Below are 25,553 nucleotides of genomic sequence, written 5' to 3' on the forward strand. Positions count from 1 at the left end.
TCTAAGAGTCTTGCTAAATGTCTTTCATAGGGTTTTTTAGAAATTACACTATTATGAAAACCTCAGATCCCTCGACCTAATTGATTGGCTGTTGGTGATGCCATCTCTATAACTATACTGTTCCATAAGTGCACAGACCTAACTATTTTTCTTATTTTTATATAGCAGTTCCATTTTATAATGACATTAAGCCATTCTGGGCGATACATTTCTGGGCAGTTATTGCACTTGGGTAGAAAGTGTCATCTGGCTTGTAGCCTTGTGCCTTACAACACCAATCGAGGCATAAAACGATCACCCAGAAAATGTACTGGGCCTTACCTCATTACTTAAAAATAAATCTTAGAGTCTGGGTCTGTCTCAGAAAAGCTTTGGTGGGTTATAACGTTTGATTTATGAACATAATTAAAATATAAATGATGAGCTTTGGGCTATTCAGTCAGCCATCTGGATTGTGCAGGATTTTGACATACTCACATTGTAGTCAGGATCTTCCTAGGAAGATTTAACCTCCCTGAGTTCTACAGGCACCACTGGAATCCCAGAAATGTCTAGTCCACCTGTTGAGCATACCTGAGCTCTTTCAGGGCAAACGAAGGGGATCGATCTTGACATGGAGACTGCCAGAGTGGTTTGTAGGCTGGGCATGAAGATAGTTCAGCTGCCCCACAGTCAGATAATATGCCTATAAATACTGCATGTGTCAACAGAGGAGGACATTTTTCTGTATAATACAAACAAGATTAATGTTTACCTTTTCAACTAGCTATTAAGGTAACCGTGGCAGCTGTACCCATAAGTAGATGGTAGATGTTTCTCCAGGAACCTGAGGAGTAAATTGGGAAAATCAGTTATCAAAATTGAAGGTGCATTTTCTATGGCTTAGTATGTTGTGTGTGTGTTTTTTTAATATAAATTCCAGGTATAGTCAATCCTTAGCTTGCTCTTCCTAATTTCTTTGAGTAATTGGCAACCGAGATACAGCCATTAGTAACATAAAAAAGCATTTAACTAAAAGTCCATGGTACTGAAAAGAGGCAAGAGTGGATTAGATTTTCAACACTTTCTTTATTATTAATGGAAGTTGAGCATGTAAAACCCCTAGCGCACTGTGCTAAAAAATAGACCCTCTCCGTGTGCTTGTAAATGACACAAGGGAAAAAAAAAAAAAAAACAAAACCTTCCACATAGGCCAACAGGCATTTTGCTTCTCCTTAATTAATGGGCAGAAGTCAGCAGTGCATGGAAAATGTAGTCCTTCCATGGATCAGAGATTAACCTATAAGCAAATGTTACATTTCAGCCCAGATTTGGGGCTTTAAATTTATCCTCACCCCGGAATGGTTCCTAGGTAAAAATCACAGAGGTTTCCCAACCAGGAACCCTGTAAGTGCTGCTGTTTCCAAATGTGAAATATAAGGGAACAGATCTTTGGCTGTCTATGTTTTCAGTCACATAACCTTCTCCTGGCGTTTGTTTTCATTGATTTGTTTGTTTGTTTGTATCTTGTGTTTGTAATAAACTTCACTGGCCAGCTCTGTGTTTATGTGTTACACCACCAAAAATAATAGATTTGCATATGTCACCCAGTGGTTGTATTTAGTGTAAGCTGTAGTCCGGAGCTCTCCAAGGAGGGTGGCCAGGAGCCCTTGCTTCTGCCCAGCAAGCCAGTCTTCATTCAAGGTCATCCTGTTTATCCTGTCCGTTTCTGCCTCTCTTTAGTGACTACTTTCCCGGTCCAGTTACCAGTACCTGGAAACCTCCACACCGTTTTGCTTTTGAACATCTCCTTCACTAGCAAGTCCGAGAATAGAACGGTATAACTTTGCAGGGGTCAGCTGGAGCTCTTGGGCCTGTTAAGTTAGGTCCTCTGGCAAGTGACTTAGCTTCTCAGAAAGGGTTACCAGCTCACAGTGTGCAGTGTACACTGGTGTACAAGAAGGCTCTCTTAAGAGGTTCTGAATGCCACGTGGCTTTCAGAGACATAAGAGAAAGATCTGTGATGAGAACGAGACTATACAAATGTGTCTGGAAAGCAGCTATCCCCAGAGAGGACTCCCTCGTGCAGCTTATTTTAGCCGCGTGCAGGTTGAGATCTGTTGAGCCCTGCCGTATTTCTGATTTCTCTCGCAGTCCATAGGATGAATGTTAATGAGCTAAGCAGTGCTTGTAAAAGGCCAAGGGGCTGTTGTTTAGGTGGTGTGATTGTCTGAGAAAGTAAAGTTATGGAAATTGTTTTGACCTTTCAGCCAAGTGATGTCTTGCCCTCTCACATTTATTACTCTTGGGTACATTTCCAAAAATATACATTTACAAAGCCACAGAATTAAATCAGAAATCTGATTTGGGGATTAATAGCTTGTTAGTTTAACATGGAAAAAAAAAATCTCCCAATTCCATTCAGGTTTTATTTGTAAATGTATTTGTATATGTATCTGAGTTAATCCCATTCCCTCTTGGTTCCCTCCCTGTGCCCCACACCTCTCGTCATTCATCCCTTGTACCCAAACCCCCACAAACTCCAACCATGGGTTTTAAGTAGCTAATAGATACAGGAATACCTATGTCCGTTAGCTAAGTACTTGACCATCTAAAGAAGCTCTACATGGTTTTAATTATGGATTGCCACTGGGAAATGCAGATTTGAACCAGAAACCCCAACATTTTCGGGGCTGTCTCTCTTTATCACTATGACCTTGGACTGGCTACTTCATTCTCTTGATACCACTGCCCTCATCCCTAAAACTGAGCTCATTACACCCCCAAGGACAGTTCCTACCACAGTAGGCTCTCAGTACCTGTCCATATCCTTCCTTCTCATGTGTATACGTTGAGACATCAAAAAGTTTCGTTGGGACCACCAGAACTTCCCATTTCATTATTCTTAAAGCCATTTGAGTGGAATTCAGAAGTTTTGTCTTTCCCATTTGAAATCAAGAGCGTAGACAAGAGGCAAACTTATTAATATGCATTGTCACAACATATTGTCACATAGTAATATATGATATATGATAAAGTGTATCAATTCTGAGCACCACAAATATCTGTGGCTTCACCTCAGCATGAAGGCAAATGAGTTTCCTTTAGCTTGAGTGAGTTTGGAGATAAACTTCAATGTAACAAAATGTATTTCACAGGAAATGTTTGATGTGGCGCAGTTGGCTTATGAATCTCTTATCTGTTCGCAGTTCACTCCTTGGAGTTATTAGTCAATTTAATTTGAGCAAATGCCAGGATTACTAACTAATTAGGAGGATGTTAGTGAAGGCATGAGGACAGGGAGAGAGGGAGTGCTGGTGGTATGGGGTTTGTGGCAACGTGCAAGTCTGATTTTTGCCTGATATCATTTGCTAAACATTATACTTTGTGTTGTTGTCACACAGATAAGCCTCAAGTGCATATTCAGATGACTTATCCTGTACAAGGCCTAACCCGGGAAGGAGATGCGTTCGAGTTAACATGCGAAGCTATCGGGAAGCCCCAGTAAGTTCTGAAGGCCAAGGTTGACAGAGGGTCATGAGCAGTAAATGTCACAACACGGAAATGTGCATTCACAAGTCACCAGCCTGTCACCTGTCTCTTGCTGTAAAGTATGGAAGATTTTTCAAGAAATAAGGAATAGTCAGTGAAAGAGGGAATGAATATCTGTGGCTGGTTCTTAATGGTCAGGATTGGAAGAAAAGTGAAATGCCAGCTAAGATTGAAATCTCAGCTAATTCTATTTTATTATCATCAACATGATTGTCAGAACTATCTTCTCTTACAAAAAATAATCCTAATAAATTTTTGGTATGCCCATAATCTAATGATATATCTGCTACCTTCTGTGTTAATGTTTAAGCTGCTAGGAAGATGGTTTTCAGACTTAAATTAAGCCGCTGTGATTAGGGCCAGCCGTTGGAAAATGAATTTGCCCTACCTTTGATTTGGCTTCTCCTTCTCTCAAAGAAAAATGACTCCTAGAAATATTTTTGTTAGAAAGGAATGGTCCTAGAGCTTTTATCATGGAATACAACATATATGTCATTGCATAAGAGAAAGAACCTATTAACACTCTTGTTTGATTGAAAAGTATAAAGAAGCTGCTTCCTGGCTGAATGAAAGTGAATTAGGGAAACTGCTATACATCATCACTGATACAGGACAAAAGCCATGCAGCAAGGCCACTGTCAACCTCATTCAGTTTTATTTGGGGAGAGTAGAGACTCTCCTCTTTCTAGGACAGTGAAGACTGTTTTCTTATGGAAAAAAACAATTTGTGGAATCCTAAGATGTAACAGTGTCAATGTTGGGATTATAAACGTTCAGACTTTGAGTGGTCCATCCCCAACAACAAAAACGCCAGCATTGAGCTCCCTCTGCTGTCCCTGTGGTATGATCCCCCCCACTCAGAGTTTTACTAATGAGCCTCACTGTCACAGTTTTCATGCTCTGAGCATCTTAAGGAAGCTGCCCCCAAATCTTTGGAAAGCATGCTCCCCATTTACAGCTAAGGAGTGATCTCTGACGGAGACCAGGGAGCCAGACGGAGGGGCGGCTGTCTGCTCTCTTCCCATTTCAGCCCTTTCTGTGTTGTCCTTCCCTTTCTGTGGACAAGACTCTGCTTCTGTCCTACTAACCATTTGGAGCTTTAAAGAAGACCATTAGGAAGTAGGATATGGGCTTGGTTCTGTTTTGCTTTTCCTCTGGTGTTTCACAGTCACTTGATTTGAAATGCTTCAAGCTTTGGCAGAGCTGTTTTCCTCCTTTGAAACCTGCAAAAGATGCAGATCTTTCTTTTTGTAAACTGTTTGGATTATGCCCTGTTGAGTGGCTTGCCTTGCCTCCAAAAAAATCCTGTTGGAGAAAAACATTCTCCCAGGCCTCTCGCCACTTGCAATACCTGCATTCAGCCACATTAACCACATTTATAGGATATGGCTTTGCTAACCTATATTTTGTTTCTGTGCTTTTTTTCCCCCTGAAGAAGGAAGGTACTGTGTTCAATTGAATGTGCCACGGGGACAGTAAATTACATGTTTCCTTCAGGACATTTATGCCAGGAGGGTATTTGTTTGCTCCTCTCAAATCGGAATGGGTGTGTGGTCGTGGGAGCAAGCACGCGTTACTCCGCTGCGGTCCCTTCTAGCATATTACCTATTTATTTTCTCAAGAAATTGCATACAATAAAAATGGTAATTTAACTTGCCATTAAATGTTGTGAATATTCTCAGCACTTACCCCCACTGATTGTTTCAGCTGTCAAGCAGCAGGACATTAGATCTGATTGCCAGGCAGACCCATTTGCCATTGCCTGCAAGGAGCACATATGCAGGACTAATTTTTAAATAATTTACTGGGTTGTGATGACAAACCCATGTGTAATTAAAGAAAAATTGTAACTTCACATTCCATTTGAAAATTGGAATGCTACTCGACAGGGCTAACTTGGGTGTTTGCTCATCATTAAGCAACGTGTCTTAGGTCTTAGGTCGCCACTCCTGGGCAGCATTGTAGACCGACAGGAAGTGACCTCTGTGCTCGTGTCTCTGCTGCCCTTCTTTTAAAATGAGAGTTTCAGGCACAATCTTCCATGTGGCCCTGGTGTCACAGGAGGCTAAGGGGACCAGCCTGAAGAACTCAAGTTTTAGATTCAGTGAGTTTGAAAGACTTGATGTGTGTGTGATTTGGGCTCTGGAGCATCTTGTGAAATTTGCTTTTCCCTGATGGATGCACATGTGGTACTTGAAATCCCTAACACAAGCATGCTTCTGTGCAAGTGCCACAAGGAGCTCGTGTGGAGCTGTGCCCCTCGGTGACTGCCCCAGAGCCTCGCCCTTGAGCCCAGGGCCTGCAAGTGCACATGGGGAGGAGGGGAGTGACAGCATGGGGCACTTGGAGAGCCAGCAAAGCAAGGCATTTTGCCCAGGAACAAGTAGAGAAAGTGGACTGAGTTGGGGGAGGCAGGTTATGGGTAGGAGTGAAGGGCAAAAGAAGTGATTGCATCTTTCCAGAATAAATAGAAGTGGGTTTTTCCAACAGCAGAGGTCAAAAGATAGCAGCACTCAGGTGTAAAAGTCCATTTCTTTGTGCAAAACTTGAAATCCACTCAAATATTACAAGTGGCTTCTAAGCAAGGGTCTTGGTGTATCAGTAACCATCAGATTAATGCATGTATCACTAGCCAAGAATGTGATGTTTTCCCCCTAATTAATGAGATGATTAACGATGGGTGAGCTCTGTCCTGTCTGAATTGGTGTGAAACCACACAGCAGGGCATAAAAATAGGGAGCACTGGTTTATTTGCTGATTTGTTAAAGATGAATTGGAAATAATGAGACTCCGGCATGTGTTCTGTTGAAAGTTTCTCAACACCTGATAATGTTTTCAAAAAGAGTTTATTCCAAACAGATTTGAGGGGACTTCACGACTGTAATTCTGTGAACTTAAAACACGTCCAGCAGGTCCTCTTTAATTGTGTCACCCTGCATGCGATTCCTGTAACACACAGGTGGGAAGCCAAGACAGGCAACTTGGTGGGAAATAATAAAGCAGCCTGTGTTCCTCCTCTTTACTCTGCAGGCCGGTGATGGTGACCTGGGTTAGAGTCGATGACGAGATGCCTCAGCACGCTGTCCTGTCTGGGCCCAACCTGTTCATCAATAACCTAAACAAAACAGATAATGGTACTTACCGCTGTGAAGCCTCTAACATAGTGGGGAAAGCTCACTCGGATTATATGCTGTATGTTTACGGTACGTGGAAAGCTAAAACAGTCTTCCCCTAGACTCATTTACGCGTAGCTGCTGCTTGTGATTCACTCCCAGAGCTTTTGGTCCAGTTGAAAACCAAAAGCCAGTTTGTTTTCTTCGAGAACGTAAAGAAGCCTGGCCTGAGGTGGACCCCAGCATCTCCACCTGGGAGGGCAGTGACTTTTCTTCTCTCCCTCTGATCGTGGGGAGTTCCCGCTAGATCACAGTCCCTGGTCATGCTGAGCAGGAAAGCTGTATCCTCAGGCACAAGCAGTGGAGATTATGTTAGAAATAATGACTGCAAAATTCAGCCTTCCCAATTAATGGCTATTTAGCTCAGAAAGTTTATTCCCAGTGGTATTTTCCTGTGATACCTCAGCTAGCCTTTTTCCTGCTTTGATGAACAGAAGTATCCTGTTTTCAACATGAAGCTATTACATTCTGGAAGATGTTGCAAGCTGGTAAATACTTGGGGGAAAAAAATATATATATATATAAGGTCCTTATAGCTGCATAAACCACTCATAGCTACTCCTTCAGACATGAATGTATTTATTTTTAAATTTGTCTGTTTTCTTAATATCTTTTTACAGGATAATTAAAGCATATATTATCATGAATTGCATTCTTTAACCAACACATGTTTATTGAGCATCTACTACGTGTCAGGCATTATAGACTTTTTTTTCCCATTTATATCTTAATGTCAATTTTGTGTCTAGTGAATATTCTCTTTTTAGTTGAGGAGTGCACTGCCTTTCTAGTCTTAGGATGACAGATTGAGTCTCTTCTGTCCAGTCGATGTCTCTAGGTTGTTTTTTATACCAGGAAGCATAGTCATGAACTGACACTACATGTAGTGAGTAACCACAGGCCAGAAAAATCTCAGCGTCTTACAAATATATGGGTATGTGTGTACACATTTATTTCTTCCTGTTAGCACCGTAAATAATCCCAATATAAGTGTATGTGAATATACACCTATACACACATAACTATACCTATGGAATACTTACATCATTATGTTTTAGAACCTGACCACTTTCCTTATGAAGTAAACAGGAGTCACTGTCTTTTTGAGGACATCAGAACATGCTTTACACCATATCTACATGGGTATTTAAGTATAATCCTTATCATCTAATCCTGAAGTTTTGGGATTTTTTTACTCTTTTAACAAATGCAGAATTACAGGATCACATCTACTCACCTGGTTTGTAAACTTCTGAGGTTTGTTTTCTGCATACACCACCCATGTTGTCTGTAGTCCACACATGGAATAGCATTAATTCTCTCCAGTGGTTGAGGAGATCCAAGTGAAGGGAATGGCGGTCCCGTGTAGGTGCCAGGGGCTGCCCCATGTCCCATTTCCAGGTGATAGTACACAGCTGCCTGTGCCTCAGACTGTTCACAGTCTGCTGATGCCAGGGGGTGGAAGGTAAATCCCCCTCTGTCCATGAGGGTTTGACGCTCGTGCAAGCCCTGTCCATTGCTGCCACTGGTCAGCGGTGGGTCCCAATGGTGGTAAATTCTCACCAATCTACTATATGCTTCCTTGATTCAGAAACTAAGTTATCTCCGGAGAAACAATTGTGATTTATCGTACCTACTGTTCCCATGTCTCAAGAAATGTTTTGTGGATTTGATGGACACCGAGGTGTTTCGGTAATCTGGGATGCCAGCTTACAGCTGGCACTTGCTGGGCGCTCATTTTGTCGCACAAGAGTGACCACCTCTCCACAGTAACACCAGGAAGTATGCATTATCCTCGTCCCACTTTTCAGATGACAGATGAAGCTTGGAAAGGTCATCTAAGCTGCCCAAGTTCACAGGGTCACTAACTCTGTTTCCGAGCCAAGATACCTGGAGAGTCAAGTCCATGGGGACATTTGTGTCTTACTTCTTACTTTGGAGCGCCTCTTGCTTCCCAGTAGAACAGTTCCCACCAAACATAAGACTGTTTTTGGAATTCACTTGCTGGGCTGGAGTATGTTATTGAAAGCCAAGAAACATAGCAACCTACCTGTTTAGACAAGCACATACACACACACACACACACACACACACACAAACACATCTCCCCAACCCAGGATGGTGCACTTGCCCTCGTCTAGGGATCTGTTCAATCTGCATTATTCTACTTGCCTCCCTTAAGCTGTGCCAGTAGCAGTGCTTGGAATGGCAGGCTGGAACACCAGCCTGAGGTACTGCTAGTCTGTTAGTAAAATATCCTTGCAACTTGAGAAGATGGCAAGTAGGTTTTCTTTTCAAAGGTGATTTATTGTACTACTGCAGTAGCATTCAGAGTACTTTATGAACTAAGCATTCACGTGCTTTTAAAATGTTTAATTCTCTGGAAATAACTCCTGTACTTGGAGAATCTAGCTGGTTAGTGCCTGAACCCTGATTGGTTTTGTTCTTTTAGCCTCCATGTGTCAAACACAGCTCATTAGCTCCAACTCTGTATTTTCTTAAATAGTGGCCTCACGTTGCTCTTATTGCTAGAAACGATCTGAGCGATGAGGTTATATCTGTTAACGGAATCTAATTCATTCAGGTCACTTGAGCCAGATGTGAAGGACAACAGTTACCCCGGTAGTGATGAAAATAATTGAAAGTGTGTGATTTTCACATAACGAAAGGCACTGGTGACCTTTTTTCTGAAGTCCCTGCCCTTGTTAGTCTGGTCAACCCCTTGTTCATAATCGTATTTTCAAATCATATTTCAAAAACGGACCTTCAGCTCCCCTTTGATTGTATTGTGGCTATCCCACATTTTGTGCCAATACTTTGAGAGAGAGAGGTACAGAAATAGCATTAGACTATATTCAGGGGAAGTCTCCCAGGCACAGATGTTCCTTCCCAGTGATAAATATTGTAATTGAACCAGAACAGGAAAACCACATTAGCTGCCCACATGCTGGGCAGCAGGCACCTCTCCAGGTACCGTTGAGCTAGGTAGTAGAGGGCGCAGGATGTCATCGGAGCTCAACTCGGAGGCCAGTGCACCTTGCTCATCTGTATCTGTCCCAGTGCCTGCAGCAAGGCGTGGGTGCATCCATGTGACCTGCCAGGTCACAGAATGCTTCCTTACCTGGGGCCTCCGTGAGAAAGTGTCCAAGAAGCAAGACTGAACATAACTGCCTATCCATCTAAAAAGGTAGTTTGAAATTACTAATTTAAACCATCTCTGCTTCTTGGAGGAGAATGAGATTTTTGTGTGTGTGGGGGGGGGTTATTATTATTAATTCCTTTTTGGATTTCTCTGTGAGGCTGCTTTAAAGCACTCATGTCCACAACTTTGAACGAGCACAGTCTCCTGTAAAACAGAACAATTTGCTGCTGCTTCTTCCCCATCAAATCCATACATTCTGTATGTGTGAGAGAAGTTTGTGAGGAAAATTAAAACCTTGGATTGATCAATAGTAGGCATCATTTTGAGCAGACCTTACAACCAGGCGCCAAAATAGTGTTTTTATAAACTTTCAGGAAGTTGTACCAAAGCCAATAAAGGTGCAGTATATAATTAAAGTTTTGATGTATTAATTAGACAATCTGAGAGCTCACTTGGAGATAAAAGGACACCAGATGTGTCAGGAAGAGAAAGTTGACGTGCTTTAGATAAAATTTAAAATCAAAAGCCTTCAAATCGTCTTATGCTCTATTATAGCAGAATGATTGCTTAGTTCAAAGTCTTGCTGACAATTTAACACATTCAGTTTGATCATTTGGGCTCAGGATTTTATTTTTTCTCTTTCATATTTGCCCTTCCCTTGTCCCCCAAATAATTTTTGAGATGATAGAAGAATATACAGTATATCAAACATCTAACGCAGGATTCCCTCTGGGATTCCTGGCTTTGAGGGTCAAACCTCGTTTATATTTCATCCTGTTTACAAGATGGAAGGCAGGCTTTTGGTCTTATCCTCGCCATCCACTTAGGTCAAGCTTTTAGCGTGAGCAAACGCAACTAATGTATTAATATTTATAGGTTGTAAAATTTATTGACTTTTAAAAAAAATAAAATCTCAGTAAAATCTCACATGCCTGGAACTTGATATTTAGTGGTGACATTCTCTCTTCTTTGTATTTATTACAAGCATAGAAGTAGTTTTACTTCCCGCTGGGATGTATTGATGGGGAATAATGAAGTTACCCCTCATGGGGAGCAGGGAGCAGGAGCACACTCATCCTTGGCCGATAGGAGCTCTTTTGATAGAGCAGCGTCATCTCCTTCCTTTATCCCATCTGCAATAGTATAAAATGAAGTGACTCTTGGGCATGGAGCTGGTTTACTCTCACCTTTGAAATCAGATTAGGCTAGGGGTATCCTATTTTGATTTTTTCCTCCCTTCTCTCCTTCACATCTCCTCATCCCTAGTTCGCTTCATTAATACAAATCTCTTTTCTTCTTTCTTAGCTTTTCCAACTAAGGTTTTTGGGTTACGATTACAAGACACAGATCTTCGGTGGGAAGGCGGGGAAGCTTTTGGTTTCAGAGGGGGATGTCATCAAACAAACATCTCAATGTCCTCATGCCTTTGTTTTGTCATTACTGATCATTGTTGTGTTCAGCATTGTGGGTTTGATTTTCCTTTTTTTTTTTATCCAGATCCCCCCACAACTATCCCTCCTCCCACAACAACCACCACCACCACCACCACCACCACCATCATCCTTACCATCATCACAGGTACGGTACCTTCATTACCACTGAAAATGTCCTGAATGTATATTGTCTTTCTGGTATGTATGCAAAGAAGCCGAAAAGTTCTCTTGAAATCCTTGGAATTTAATTGTTCCTTTATTTTGGAACTTCAAAGACATTAGCTGCTGTGTTCTTAAGTTGAATCTTAAGGACCCCAGAAAATCTTTAACATCCAGGCACTTAACAGTAGATCAGATATTTTGCAGCTTACACTTAAGAGAATTCTTTTTTAAGCATCACTATTCAAAGCAGAATGCTAGAGAAAGTGGCAGCCTGGCTATTACATGCCGATAGCTTAGGCTTAGCCACGGTTGATGAAATGGTAAGTATTCTGGCTTTGGATCTTCTCCTTGTCTTAATTCCATCTTAATTCATATGAAGGAAAATACACACCCTCTAACAGGCCCATGCGGGCCATGTTTTGAAGTACATCTCCATCCTTCCTGCCCCAGAGTACCTGCTGACAAAGTGACCACCTGTTTGTGTTGCCTGGGTCAGGAGGTCAGAGAGAGTCACTTGTCTTCTCTGAGCTGAGCACTCACGTACCCTGCACAGCCCTCAGTTAAATATTGGAGGTGTGGAAGAGGCAGCCACAGCCATTGTGACTCTGTGGCTTTATCTTTTTTGGACTGGCCGAAACTAATTCAAAATGAGGTTCATTGTCTCTGATTTTCTATCACTGAGGGAGGAAGTGTGCCATCCATCCCCTTGCTGGCACCCAGCAGCTCTCATACCACTTGGTGTTGCTTGTCTGGGAGCCTTGGCGCTTCCTCTGCCTACGGTGGCAGGAAAGGTTATGGTTGCACCATGTCTACTAGACATCCTTAGGTAAGCGCTTCCCCAACCATGTGTAGGAGTACTGACCCCAGAACGAGTAAAAGTAATTATTCTCTGAGGAAAAAAAAAAAATTCTTTAAAAGTTAACTTTCCTGCTTCATTCTGTTATCCCAGGAGACTGCAAGGTCTCTCTGAGCTCCACACCCCGGGATACAGGACTTCTTTTAAAGCACTGAATATATAATTCATCATTCTTCGGTGGAGGTCCTCGTTAGCACCCCAGATAGGGCACCTGTCCTTTACACTGACTGTCTGGATACGTTTCCAGTTTTCACAGGAGTCGGTGAGACAGGCATGACGAAAATCCAGAGTGTTCCGTGGAAGAGGAGGTTGATGAGATAGGACAGTAGATCAGCTAATCTCCCTGTTCTTCACCTTTCTAACCCTTCACGGTGGGACAAAGAGAGCCTTAGAGAAAGCCACCAGTGAGGGTTTTTCTGACTGTTGTTTATGAAAACATCAGTGCCTGCACTTAAAATCTTCTGAAAATCCATCAATTGGTTATGTCTCACTCTGAACTCCGCTCCATCCGGGCTGCTTCCTAAATTCTTGTCTGTGTGTATTTCTGCAGTTCCTTCTGCTGCTTAAGTAAACTCAGCTTTGAGCAGAGTACACAGACCCCTCCTCCCTGCACCCCCCCGCCCTTTCCACCTCATTCCCAAGCACAGCCAACATGCTCCTTTCTGATTCCAGGTGGTCGGGCTAGCAACTTTCTGTACTGGGAGCCAGGTTTTGACCTCTCGTGATTTCTCTTGCTGCTTATCCAGGCTGTAAACTGAATTAGGCTTGAGCTCTCCATAACAAGTTTTTGTGAAATTTCCTAAGAACGGCCCTTTGGATGTCCCTGGGAACTCACACCTCCAACCCCCTTGCTGCCCTGTACAGGTAGTCGGTCTGTCATTGCAGAAGGGGCCCAGGAATGAGCCAGCCCTTTACTCCCTCTCCTTCTAAAAGGTTCCGTCTAGGTGGCTGTGGCTAGTTAGGTCTTTATTTTAAGGCAGTGGAGGCCTTCCTTGCTCTCTAGAAACACTCCATTTCTCCATAACATGGAACAACACTTTTCATTTGTGGCTGGCCTCTTACTAGCTGAGGCTGACTTTTGGTTTTTGCATTTTGTTTTTGAAGACCTTTCCTAGCACTCCCTGAACTCCCCCTTCCCACCCCAACTCTCAGCAACACAGAAGAGGCACCTCCACTCACAGCCTTAAGCCTTTACCCCTGACTAAAGCTACTCTTGTGTCCTCCAGCAGCTATAATTCACTGTCCTCAGAGTTCCCAGCAGACAGACTCCATTCAAGAAGAAATTCTTGAAACAAACAATGCTGTATTTCTACCCATACGAAGGTGATTTTAAGCAGGGGCTTGTCTTGGCCCCTCTCTGCTCCCAGCCCGAGACACCCTGAGACACAACAATGAGCTCACAGGTGCACAATGCCTTTCAGCGCCAGCACTTGAACCCTGTCCACACACAGAAGGCATCCATGGCCGTAAACACCCAGATCTCTCGGTGGCACACCCAAGAGTAGTTAAAGTAATTTTGCCTCTAAAACAACATTGTAGGATCCATTGCCTTAACGGACATGATCTTCTCAGCTTGCCGTGTCTTAACAAGCAGTCTTACATATATTTATCTTGCCCAGAAAGTACACTTGTGGAATTTAACATTTGCTCCTTACTTCAAACAGATTAAAGGTTATGGAGCTGAATGATCGTGTGTCCCATTTTAAAGGTCCAGGCTATCCCCGAGATTTAGATTGGTTCCTAAAAAAATCTTCCAGACTGAATCTTGACAAATGGATAGCTAAATTAATTTCCACTCTTCTTCTCTCTTGTACCGTTTGCTACGTTACAGCCACCATTAGCCTTAAAAGCTGCAACAGCTAAATCCAGTGACAGTAACATAAAGCCTGAGCTTTAAAAAGAAAGAAAGAAAGAAAGAAAGAAAGAAAGAAAGAAAGAAAGAAAGAAAGAAAGAAAGAAAGAAAGAAGAAAGAAAGAAAAAGAAAGAAAGAAAGGAAAGAAAAAAAGAAAAGCAGCCCATAGTCCTCCATTTCTTTTCTCCCACTCAGATGCAATAACTGAAACCCATTCCCCAGGTCACAGTTTCATTACAAGAAAATGTACAAATGCAATAGAAAAATATTTTTAAACTCGGAAGGTCATAGTTGATTTCTGATTTCTCTGAAAGGAAGTGCTTCAGCGTTATCTTTTATCTTCCATAACCAGGATAATCGAATTGTTCCCCTTGTTAGGGAGGCAGACCATCCTGGAGTCCCCAGTCACCCGATTCCTTCAAAAGCATGTTAAAGCCTCGTCCCGGAGACCCCGGGAAGGGAAAAATTGTGAGCCCAGCCCAATGTGATGCTGCCATCCCGAGTCCTAGACCCGATGGGTGGGAGGAGCTGGGCGGCTCTGACTCCTGTCCAATGTGTATGGAGCAGGTCCCTGAGCTTCGGGTGAAGGCACACGTCTAGCGGTAGCTTCTAGGGGAGGAATTTTTGAAGGCTCTGGAGGACTAAAAGGAATGTCACTTGCCCTGTCAACCTCACTGCTGCTCTACAAGTCTTAGGCCATTAATGTCATTAGAATCTCTTCCTAAAAACCCTTTGAGGGACAGAATTGAAACAGGAGCCATCCAGAGCCTCATTGTGATTTGCCGTGAGTTTCTTGGGTGTCTCTTCTATCTCATACACACTGATATTCTGATCAGATATTTCTGATACAACTATTGCAATTGACAATTCCCCACTCCTTTTTTTCTTTTTTCCTTTTTCTTTTTTTTTTTCATCTCAAGTTGTCCGTGTGGTTTCACTCACGGATACTGAAGAGCAAACCACATAATTAAATTGCCCCTTGAACCCTCGGTTAAAATATAGAGCCAGCCAAACCATCATCTGAGTTCAGAGTCCTTCATATAGATTCCTTCCTGAAATTAGAATCAAAGAAAAGCCTACTGCCCTATTGGTGGTGGGGGGCTCTTTTGTTTTGGCTTTTGTTTTGAATTTTCTTTGAAGTTAGTTGACTCTATGTATGAGGTGTATATAAAATGACCTGTTTCTGGGCTGGTAGCTTTAAATCCTGCCTGATAGTTGGGTCCAGCTTTTTTGTATAGTCACCTTAGGAAAATAGTTTGTGTTTCCCTCCCTAGATAATGTGGGTATTATATTGTTTCTGTTCAGTCTTGTCCTGCCTTAGATGCTTAATGAGAGTCTGCCTTAGAAGCTCATAGCAGTAGGTTATAAACACCCTTAGCAGCTTCCATAGGAAATTCAGGGACTGTTGGTCACACTATACATGTGACTGTCATAAATTAAGGCATTAAAATCACTTTGGAATAAGAAATGAATAGCTATAGGGCCAAAATCTGAAACATATTTAAAAATCCTTTCGCAGGAACGAAATAGGTCATTTATAAATGAGTTTTTCTCTTTTTTAAAGTATGTATCCAATTAAGTATTTTGTATTTCTTGGAAAAGAAAACAGTGGTGTTCTTCTTTTGATACCTAAGCACTCCAAACCCAGTGTACCTTGGAGAAAGTGTGTCCTGCCCCCAGGCCCACATCGTTATTTTGGTTTTCATAATGCGGTATCACAAGCTGTTGTGTGTATAAAATGTATCCAATCCCATAAATGTGAATGCAAGCCTTATCCTTCAGAGATATTCAGAGAGTATGCCAAGTGAGGGAAGCCCAACACCGTGGCACATGTTTTCAGTTCCTTAAATAGAAAGGAAAGAAGTACACCTGTGCTTATGGCAAACTGTTACAGGACCTTCAAAGTGACAGTAGGGAGCCTAGCTTCACATAAAGTAGATAATAGCCAGGTCTTAGCTTAATGATACCTGCTTGGTGCTATTGGGATTTGCTTGGTGTAAGGGCCATATGCTTATTGGCTTTTAGGGGTTCATTCACCAAATACCAAGCACCCGTAATATGTACAGCATATTATGCCTGTGGAGACAAAATTCCTTGACACCCTTAAAACAGGGTCTGGGGAACAGGTTCTCCACACTGGATCTCAATAGCAGGCACCACTCTGCTGTGAGGGCTGACCAGGTGGCATGGACAGGACCGGGGAGAGCATCACAGGAGAAGTAGTTTGGTCTGCCATCAAGGAATGGAGAGAAGGGAGATAAGGACGGTGTTTCAGAAATTAAGCCTGAAGGCCCAACTTGACTTCAAGCATCTGTCTTCAGTATGTGTGTATGTTCTCTATATGTTCTGAGCATATATGAAGCCACTGCTGCTAGGAAATACACATCTCTCATTCTAGCTTTTGTTTCTAGAGTTGGCTTCTACTCCATTTAGACTATGTGTCACACATTTATTCAATAGTTACTTATTGATAGCCCAATATGCCTGATAAGAATATTATTAGTAATAATATATTTTTAAGGTTTTATTTATTTATTCATGAGAGACACAGAGGGAGGCAGAGACACAGGCAGAGGGAGAAGCGGGTTCCAGTGGGGGCCCCAATGTCCGACCCCGGGATCACAACCTGAGCCAAAGGCAGATGCTCAATCACTCAGCCACCCACATGCTTCTGATTCTGCCTTTTTTTTAAAAAAAAAAAAAAAAAAAAAAAGGAAATGAGAATTGGGAACTGATATTTTTATGTTTCTATTGCTTCTATCATAATTTCCATACTTTTATGCTCTTTGTTTAAAAATCATCCAAGAGATAAAGATTTTACCTGTTTCCATAGTAAGGATTTGTCCACAGTGCAGAAAACTAGTGTCATCTATATGGGTTTCCTGAGCTCAGAAAGTGACCATCTTGATGGTGGGAAAGGTCAGACTTGGAAGGACCTGGCCCTCCAGCATCTACCCAGAGATGACTAGAAGCTTCTACTTCTAGAGCCCCGTCCCTCCCCACCTTCACCCTCACTGCAATGCCCTCACCTGTGCCTTCCCAGGTGAGAGCATTACCTCCCGCTCTGCCCCTCCTTCCACACAGCCTTCACCCACCCCAGGGGAGAAAAGTCCTTTCCCCTGTGAGAGGAAAGGAAAAGACAAGTGTACAGGTTCCTATAATTTTCAGAACATCTGGTTTGCAAATGAAAAGATCTCAGGGGCCCAGCAGCCCTAGTGAACAATTCTGAAGAAGCTTTTAACTAACAAAAACTTGAAATTGCTTAACAAAAAACCAAGCCACTCTCCATCCTGCTGTTCTGTGGTGCCCCATCTCTTCCTGGGAAGGGGAGGGGAAGAGGGACTTGAAGAAATGAAGAGACCTTGATCGTGACTCTTATTTTGGGCCTCTTAGCCTCTGTTCTATTCTTGTCCGCTGTCTCCAGTCCCTGAGAAATGGGAGTTTAATTAAAGCAAGACATAGTTGGAAAGAAAATGAACCGGGAACCCAGTAGAAAATAAATTTCAAAGTTTAATTTGCCAGCACGTATTTTTTGCTTTCAATAGATTTTAAATAAGTCAGAAATAAATAAAGAAAAGAATAAAAAAAACTATATTTAATATATATTGGCCGGCAGAACACAACTTGGAAAATAAAATTGTCAGGGGAATTCCTTGCCTGCCCTAGTGTCTAGATTTAAAGCAGCTCTGTAACACAAACTGAAGGGGAATTCAATTAAGAAAACCCATTGGCTCCTTATTGACTTTAGTTAAGAAAATAAACTCGGGGAAAGTGTATTAAAATATGTCTGGACTGCTTAGTATGCTTTCATTTAAGCTTATGACAATCAAAATGGGAGAATTTAAATTCTTTACAATTAAGCCCTGCTTTTGAGCAGATTGGGTTCTCTGGGTTATTACACTGTGCATTTCTTAATGTACACCCTGCTCGCACACACCCCAAAATGCAGTCTTGCAGTGAATCTGCATTGGAAAGCAGGAGCACCACAGAGCAATTGGAAAAGAAAAAGTATTTAAGGTTGTGAATTTAATTTTATTCTAGGATTTTCATTTTCATTTATGGCGCCCGTTGTGTTTGAGACCACGGACTAATTTATGGATTAGTTTTAAACCTCCAGTCTGTCACACTCAATGAACAATTCTAAGTTGGAGAGAATCCATATGAAAGGATTAGAATGTGCCACAGTGGAGCTTACACATGACTGTTTCAACTAAATATTGCCCAGCTGCCTCTTGTGCAGCAAATTTTTTTATTTTAGTTTAGTTTTAGTTCAGTTTTTTGGTTACTTGGTTAAATGGCTACTGTCTCTAATCTCCCACACTGTCAGAGCCTTTGCATTTTCTAAATATCTTATACTGCCACATGAAATATAGGTGATGTTTAATTTATTCAAGATACGATGCCGTAAACTGTTTGTATGGCTGGGAGACTGAGAAGTCAATATTTAGTGAAATGGGCATCTTTCAAATAGTGCAGGGCCTGCCCTTGGATACCTTGTTTGATTATACTCATAAAACAGCTAGAGAGTGACCATTAAGGCCGTACACACTTACTGGGTTTGCAAGAACGTGGGATTGGTTTTTTTGTTGTTGTTGTTGACCACATAAAATAAATGTACTATAAATTTGCCCTCGTTGTAATTAAAACTAAAATAGAGACAATAGCTCAGCAAGGCCTTTTTAATTCCATAAGCCTTCAACCGCCATAAGCCCAACTCAACTCTCTGAGAAGTCTTTTAACTCAGAGGCCTAGCCCAGGTGACTTTCTAAAGGCAGCAGGAAAATGAAGTTGAAAAAGGATTTTGTTAGGACAATTAGGCACCTTCGTTTTTCAAGCTAATGACAGCGTTTCTAACCTACTTTGGAAATCTGCTCTTTGCATTTTGCCTATACCCTTCGAATGTTATCAAACAACAGAGTGACCCCACAAGTTGATTCACAGGGGTGGGCCGGTACATGTCGCCAGTCTTCTGATTAAGACACCCCTAATAAATCCTACTTCACAGAGCGGCACTCACTTCAGAGCCAGGGTGTCTGTGGTTTCTGCATGAAGTCATAATGCAATTATGAGGGAGAATTAGATTCTGTTACAGTGCTCTCCTGCAGGGAGCACAAAGTCACTTCTAAAGAATTTTTTTTTTTTAATTCTTTACTTGAAATAGCCTCTGTTCAGATAACACACCAGATGCTCTTAGGGAAATAGAATCAGCGCCTCCCCTGACACACCCTCAAACCTCCTTCGAACTCTGTGTCTGCTACATTCTCCTGCTCCATTGCTGATCATGGCTTTGCCATTTCTAGCTGCAGTGACTGTGTGGTTTGACTTGAACATGTGTTTGCTTTTAGCTGTTCTAGAAGATGTCCCCCACCCCACCCCCTTCCACTCCTCAGCATCCCTTTCTCCTCCCCTTTTGGGTACAATTGATGGATTTCCCATCCCCAGAATGGGGAAGCAAGCTGCACTGTGGACTTTGCTCACTCATTTTCTAGGGCCCACGTGGAAGCTGACGACGCCTAGGGTCGCTTAGTTTAGTTTCCTGATAAAGCAGACAGCGCTGTGATACAGGAAGACAGTAAATCAAGGAATCATCGGTTCATGCTATGATAGATTTTTGAGGGCTCTACTGTTTAGGATTTACTCCACCTCCTTTCTTTCATTTTATGCTAATTATTTACCTGCTAAAATTAAAGCTTATGAGAAGCGCTACTATTAAAATAACAAGCCAAAGTGTTTATTGCTTTTTTTCTCCTTTTGGAAAGGAGCCAGTGCCTATCCATAAAATGTATTAACATGCATATAAATGCTTCTGTACAAATGCGCATTTGATCCTGCCCCTTAAATTGAAAGCACCTCAAACTAACACTTGACTTGGATGTTTCAAGTAAGGAGATGTGTCAACTGTGTCATGACAATCTGGTGTAGAGATGTTTCAACTGTACAATTTTTGGTATTGTTTTTTACTGCTATTTTATGCATACAGACTTGACTTGTAAGTAAGTATTGTGTTCTTATGCGGTGTGTTTTATGTTTTTCTTTCCTTCATCTATTCTTCAGAAACTCAGCTATAAGTGACATTAAAGCTGCAGTGGCTTCTCAGACTGCTGGTTAATTCTGGCTCCTTAGAAGGGCTGCATTTTTTTTTTTTTTTGATGGTTATAGGGTCCTGAGGAAAGCATGCCAACTGAAGGGGAACACCGGTGTAAATTCATGTGTCCTAATTTACAAATCAGAAGCAGCAGGCTCATTTGACCAAAAAAAAAAAAACAAAAAAATTTTGTATTTTTTTTTTTTTGCATTCCATTGCATTTAAACATTGCCTGTGTCGAGTCCAGAAGAGTCTTTTGGAGTCTCTAGAACTTATGAAAATAATTACCAGCTGTGGTAAAGGAGGGATTGTGGGGAGGACAGGTAACTACTTGCAGTTTTAACCAAAGACGCCACCCCAGCTATAGATGACGAGCTCCTGTGCCATATCACCATCCCTTCCTGGCCATAAGGGAAGTGTGGAAGGGGACATACTGGAAACATATAGATCTGAACACTAAAGCAGGGCCAGATGGGTTGACTTTGGAATGAAGTTGGCCACTGGAGTGGTATTTAAAAAAAAAAAAAAAAAAGACAACTCAAAAAAAGAATGTCATCGTGCATTTTGTTAGATATTTATCCCACTTTCCCTCTAGCCAAAAAGCAAAGGAAAATTTCTTGAGCCCCTTGAGCAATTTCCTGTGAAGAGGAGCCAGGACAGCAGGCCTGGTTTGAAGCCTAGCAGAAGGAGGAGAAAACTTGAACAGCATCCGGAATGGAAGAAGAGAGAGAAAGACCACATTTTCTTCCACAGCAAGTGCATCTGGCAGGGAGAAAGGGAATGCGCCATCTCCTGCTGCAGCCATGGAGGCAGGGCTCCTGGCAGCTCCCCGCAGCCAGCGTGGTGCTGCACTGGAAGCAGAGGAACGGCCGGATACTCTAAGCTGTGGAAGGTCACAGGATGGGAAGTGGCGTTTGGCAAGTTGTGTGGACTTGAGTGTGTCCGTGCTGGTCTTCTGCTCTTAGGTTTGTAACAACACAGAGCCGCAAAGCGAAGAAGGGATTCACGGTGGTGGAGGGGGGACTGGGGGCAGGGGGTGAGTGTCTGGAAGCCTTTAACATGTTCGTTCCCATGGCCTCCCCGTTAATGGAACTTTCCAGCCGAACTCTGCTGAAATAATAACATGGGATGGAAAATTTGAGCTCATATGTTCATCTGCAGGCATCTGAGCGTAAGCCGTAAACGGATCCTAAAAGTGCGATTGATTCAGTGATGCCTGATTGGCAGTCATGAGGCCCGAGTGCCCGCGTGGGCTGGCTTCAGACAAAGGCAATGTTTGAATGTACGAATCCCTTGTTTAGGCAGCCTGCCGCCTGAGCTTTTCTGCCATGGGCCTGAGCCCCAATGCGTTCAGAGCCACCGAGTTTGCACTGGTGTTTCTCCTCACTTTGCATGTTCCCCTGACTATTGACTAGCAAGTAGATGTGTCCTGGCAAGACCCCCAGAACCAAAGAATTGACTGTTTTCCTCACTGGCTCGCAGCTTTGAGCTGAAGGCATGTCTTAAAACAGTGCAACTCACTTCAAATGCTTTTTGCTTTTCATTTATTATTGCTTGTCACGCGATGTTCTTTGAAAGCTTGCTCATATATTATCTGTTCCATTTTTTTCCATTTTCCCTTTTTTTGCATGCCGTTCCTCCTGTCTCCTCCCTTCCTCCAATCCTCTGTTCCCGTCTGTAGACACGGCCGCGACGACAGAGCCAGCAGTTCACGGTTGGTATCACATTACTGTTTATCTACTTTCTCAGCGCTGCTGAGAGGCAAGGCAAGCCTGGGAAAAAGAGAAATGCAGTCTTCAAGGGAAATCGTGTTCAAGTAGACTGATCTCATACATATACTGTAATTCTTAAGGCTTGGAAGGATGTCGAGTCTTGTCATTTCTGTTGTGAGTTCAGTAGTCGGTGGTTGTGGTCTGGGGCGAGGCCCACGCTTCCCAGGCCGGCGTACAGGAGGGTCCGGCTGCACCTGGCCCTCGTGGACACCCCCCTGGACACCGAAACACGAGGGACTTCACAAACGTCTGTTTGCCTAAAAATCATAGCCTCTGGATCAAAGGCCCAGTTGCTTTCTTTGTTGATAGGCTAGAATCCTAGATGCATTTGGAAGAGGGATCATGCGTGCCCCTTCGTAGTTGAGGCTGTGAAGCACAGTGATGGGCAGATGCGTAGTCCTGTTTAAATTCACAAGCTGGTAAGGAGAGAGGTCATCGCTCTTCTCTTAATTATGTTCCCAATCATATCTACCTCTGCAAACCCGTGCCAGTTAACTCTTAATCTCTGTGTGTGCGTGCAGGCTTATGCTGGCATCGGGCGGGAAACCTCTCCAACCCAGGAATGACACCACATGTAAATTTTAACAGCATTAAGTGGCACTTAAAAAATCATTTGTGTGCGAGTACCTGATAGGCAAAATACTAAAAAAAGGTGGTCATGGCTGTAACCAAAAGGTGATTAAAAAAGAAAAACAAAACGGCCATCCTTTTCTCAATTTCATCTCTGGCTTACTAGGTTGGAATAAGCCTAATAACTTTTCTGTGTCTCTCCAATCAGAAAATTAGAATCATGTTTCATCTGTATATGACTTTATTCCCTAACTCTTAACCCTGGTGATACTGTGCTTGGAGAAAGATACGTTAGTTAAAAATTGGGCTGAATTTTAATCATTGAGTTCAAGGGAATTTTTCAGTAAAGGGCCTATTGACATTACTTCGCATGTTGTGCAAGGTTGGAATCCATCATTTAGGTGACCAGGGGTGAGCAGCCAACCCTTCACTGGTCATGCAACTTTGAGCAAAACCTCTCTTCCTGGCACAGACTGACTTCCTTAAAACAGACCTACATCTGAGGACCTTTCAGTCAGAAATCTCTCAGTGAAGCCTGTCCTGTGCGAGCTGTCCCTAAAGGTCAGGCTCTGATGCTTGGCACATCACCCACCTACTTGGACTTTCCAATGAGGAATTCCAAGAAAGCGAAATGAACTTAGGTATGGAGCCGTATATCCCTCCCCACATCCCTCAAACCTCACCTGGCCTTTTCCTGTCACCACCACAGAGGGAAAAGGGAAAGGGCCAGATACACCAGCAATCATGAGAAATCAATTAGTTATAAAACCTCCACTTTCTCAGGTAATGCCCCATAGTGCTTGCTACAGCTCGGCACTGCACTCCATTAAGCTTAGTTATTTGTAGGTTTCATCATTAATTGAGCACTTCCTGACTTTTATCGATTAGTCTCAGAGCTTTAAGGCTATTTTAATGTCGTTCAAGAGATTTTGTTCTATTCTTTTTAAGATGCTTAAAGTTCTGAGCTTCCTATAATTGACTCCAGGGTCAAATGTAACCATAAGATTCCTGAATTCTGTGAGATCTTTGAAGAAATATTGATCCTCTATCTCCTAAGACTCCAGAGTTCTATTTGCTAGGTCCCTTCGATAAAATCCATGTACTTATGTGACTCTAATGGATGTAGGTCTTGGAGTCGGGTGAAGTATCCCAAGTAGGAAATATGTTCCCTGACCTGAAAAATGAGAAGTTGACTTAGGGGCCCGTCATGGTCTAGGATCGGGTCTTTCTGTCTGAAAAGAGAAAGGGACAGCGATCTCTCTTTTGTGGCATAACAAAGAGACACTTGGAGTAAGACTTTATAGCTTTCCTGTGTCAGGAAAAAGAGAAGCAACCACTCACTGCCTTAGTTCGAGGGCAGTGTTCAAGCCAGCGATACACCACTAGGATGTCATTCAATGACTGGAAGTACATGAGAAATGGCCCAGAGCCGAGAAATGTTGGGGAAGTGGAAAAAAAGAATGCTACACACACACACACATACACACACACACACACACACACACACACACACTATTCCTTAACAGCAGGAGGAGAGAAGTGGTGACCCAGATTGCCCCCTCCCCCCCCATATAATACATTTAAAAACATGTTCTCCTAACTTGGCTCATATTCTCATAGCATCCTCACCACCTTCTTGAACAGCATACTCTTCAGCCTACAGCCAAAAGCTTTCATGTCAGCATTCCTTGACGGAGGGGAAACAGTCTTCAGATCAGTCATCAGGGTAGAAAAGGGGATAGAATATGGTGGAAACTGGAAAGCAGAGGTCCCAATTTCCAGAGAGAAGAAGATCTGGAACTGATTGTCTTCAAGTGAATTATGGCTTAAAACCAGCTTCTTCAGTGCAACAACCTTTGACTCAGATTCCCTTGAGAACAACCTTGAGACGTTCATGATAGAGATCTGGGCCTAGAAAAATGGCGTGGTCTGAGAACTTGGCAACTCAAATGACAAGACATAGTAGGTCAGCCTCTCGTGGCTACCTTATTGGTCTTAAAAGTTTTCATACTGGAGTTCCTTCTACAGTTCTCTTTTCTTTTATAAAGACGGAAAAAAAATATAAAAAGCTTTCCCTTTGAAGACTCATTAAAATACTTTATTCAAGCTTGTGTTGCTAGAGTACGTATGAAGTTATACCAGTTGTTGATGTATGTTGACCATTTGTTCTTACCAATATCTGGTTGGAATAAGCATGTATTGGAAGGTTAGAAGTGCATGGGCATGATTCAAAATCAAATGGATTTTCTCCAAAAAAGAAACCAAACAACAATCAGTCACAATGTGTTTTTAAGCATCTAATTGAGGGTAAACGCAAAAGCGAGGGTAAGAATGGGATTTTTAGACTAGGGTGACCGAAGGGATTTCCTTTAAATGAGGATCTTGAGCACTTGTGTTTTTGGAGCTCATCCTTAAGGCCTGGACCGAAAGAATCCTGTGCTATGTGTGCATGTTGAGCGATGCAAAACACTCTGCCACACCTGGTACCACGTGGTCTGAAATTGATGGCAGAGATGCATGAGTGACTCAAAGCACGGGTGGTGTAGTCACTACTATGATTATTGATGTGTGGGTGCGTGTGATGGTTTTTGTTTGTTCAAACGTGGGCGCTTCTCTGTGTCTTGTGCCCTGTGTGTACCCTCTCCCTTCCCCCACCCACCTCCCCTGTGTGAGGTTTTGGGTGACCGCATGCCCATGGTCTGGAATAGTGCTTGTGCTTTTGCTGCACTGCAGACAGCTGGCTTCCTCTGGGTTGGAGACTCTCTCCCCATCCCCTCTCCTTCTCCCTCTCTTCCTCCCTCTCCCGTTTTATGATTTCCTAGTCAACCTATCCTTTTGCTTTCCACCTCTTGATCTATCAGAGGCTGATGATCTATCTCATGAATTTACATATCCCAAATGAGTTTTTCGATAGTTTTTAATTCAGTATGTAATTATGGTAAGACTCAAACTGGGAACACCCCCCCCCCGAAATAA

General features: G+C 42.6%; 1 protein-coding gene across 6 annotated transcripts in view; it reads left to right on the plus strand.

Annotated features, from left to right (window-relative positions):
* CADM1 (cell adhesion molecule 1) overlaps window positions 1–25,553 on the plus strand; it is a 326,789-nt gene that overhangs the window by 280,980 nt on the left and 20,256 nt on the right. For 2 of the 6 annotated variants that reach the window (XM_025999192.2, XM_025999191.2), the window contains exons 6-9: window positions 3,384–3,483; window positions 6,562–6,734; window positions 11,344–11,424; window positions 21,917–21,949. In XM_025999192.2, the coding sequence (XP_025854977.1) occupies window positions 3,384–3,483; window positions 6,562–6,734; window positions 11,344–11,424; window positions 21,917–21,949 (387 nt within the window). The remainder of the gene's footprint in view (window positions 1–3,383; window positions 3,484–6,561; window positions 6,735–11,343; window positions 11,425–21,916; window positions 21,950–25,553) is intronic. The other 4 variants (XM_025999193.2, XM_025999195.2, XM_072729754.1 and 1 more) reach the window with 3 other exon arrangements.

The sequence above is a fragment of the Vulpes vulpes genome, chromosome 12, assembly GCF_048418805.1.
Source record: "Vulpes vulpes isolate BD-2025 chromosome 12, VulVul3, whole genome shotgun sequence".
Lineage (NCBI taxonomy): Eukaryota > Metazoa > Chordata > Mammalia > Carnivora > Canidae > Vulpes > Vulpes vulpes.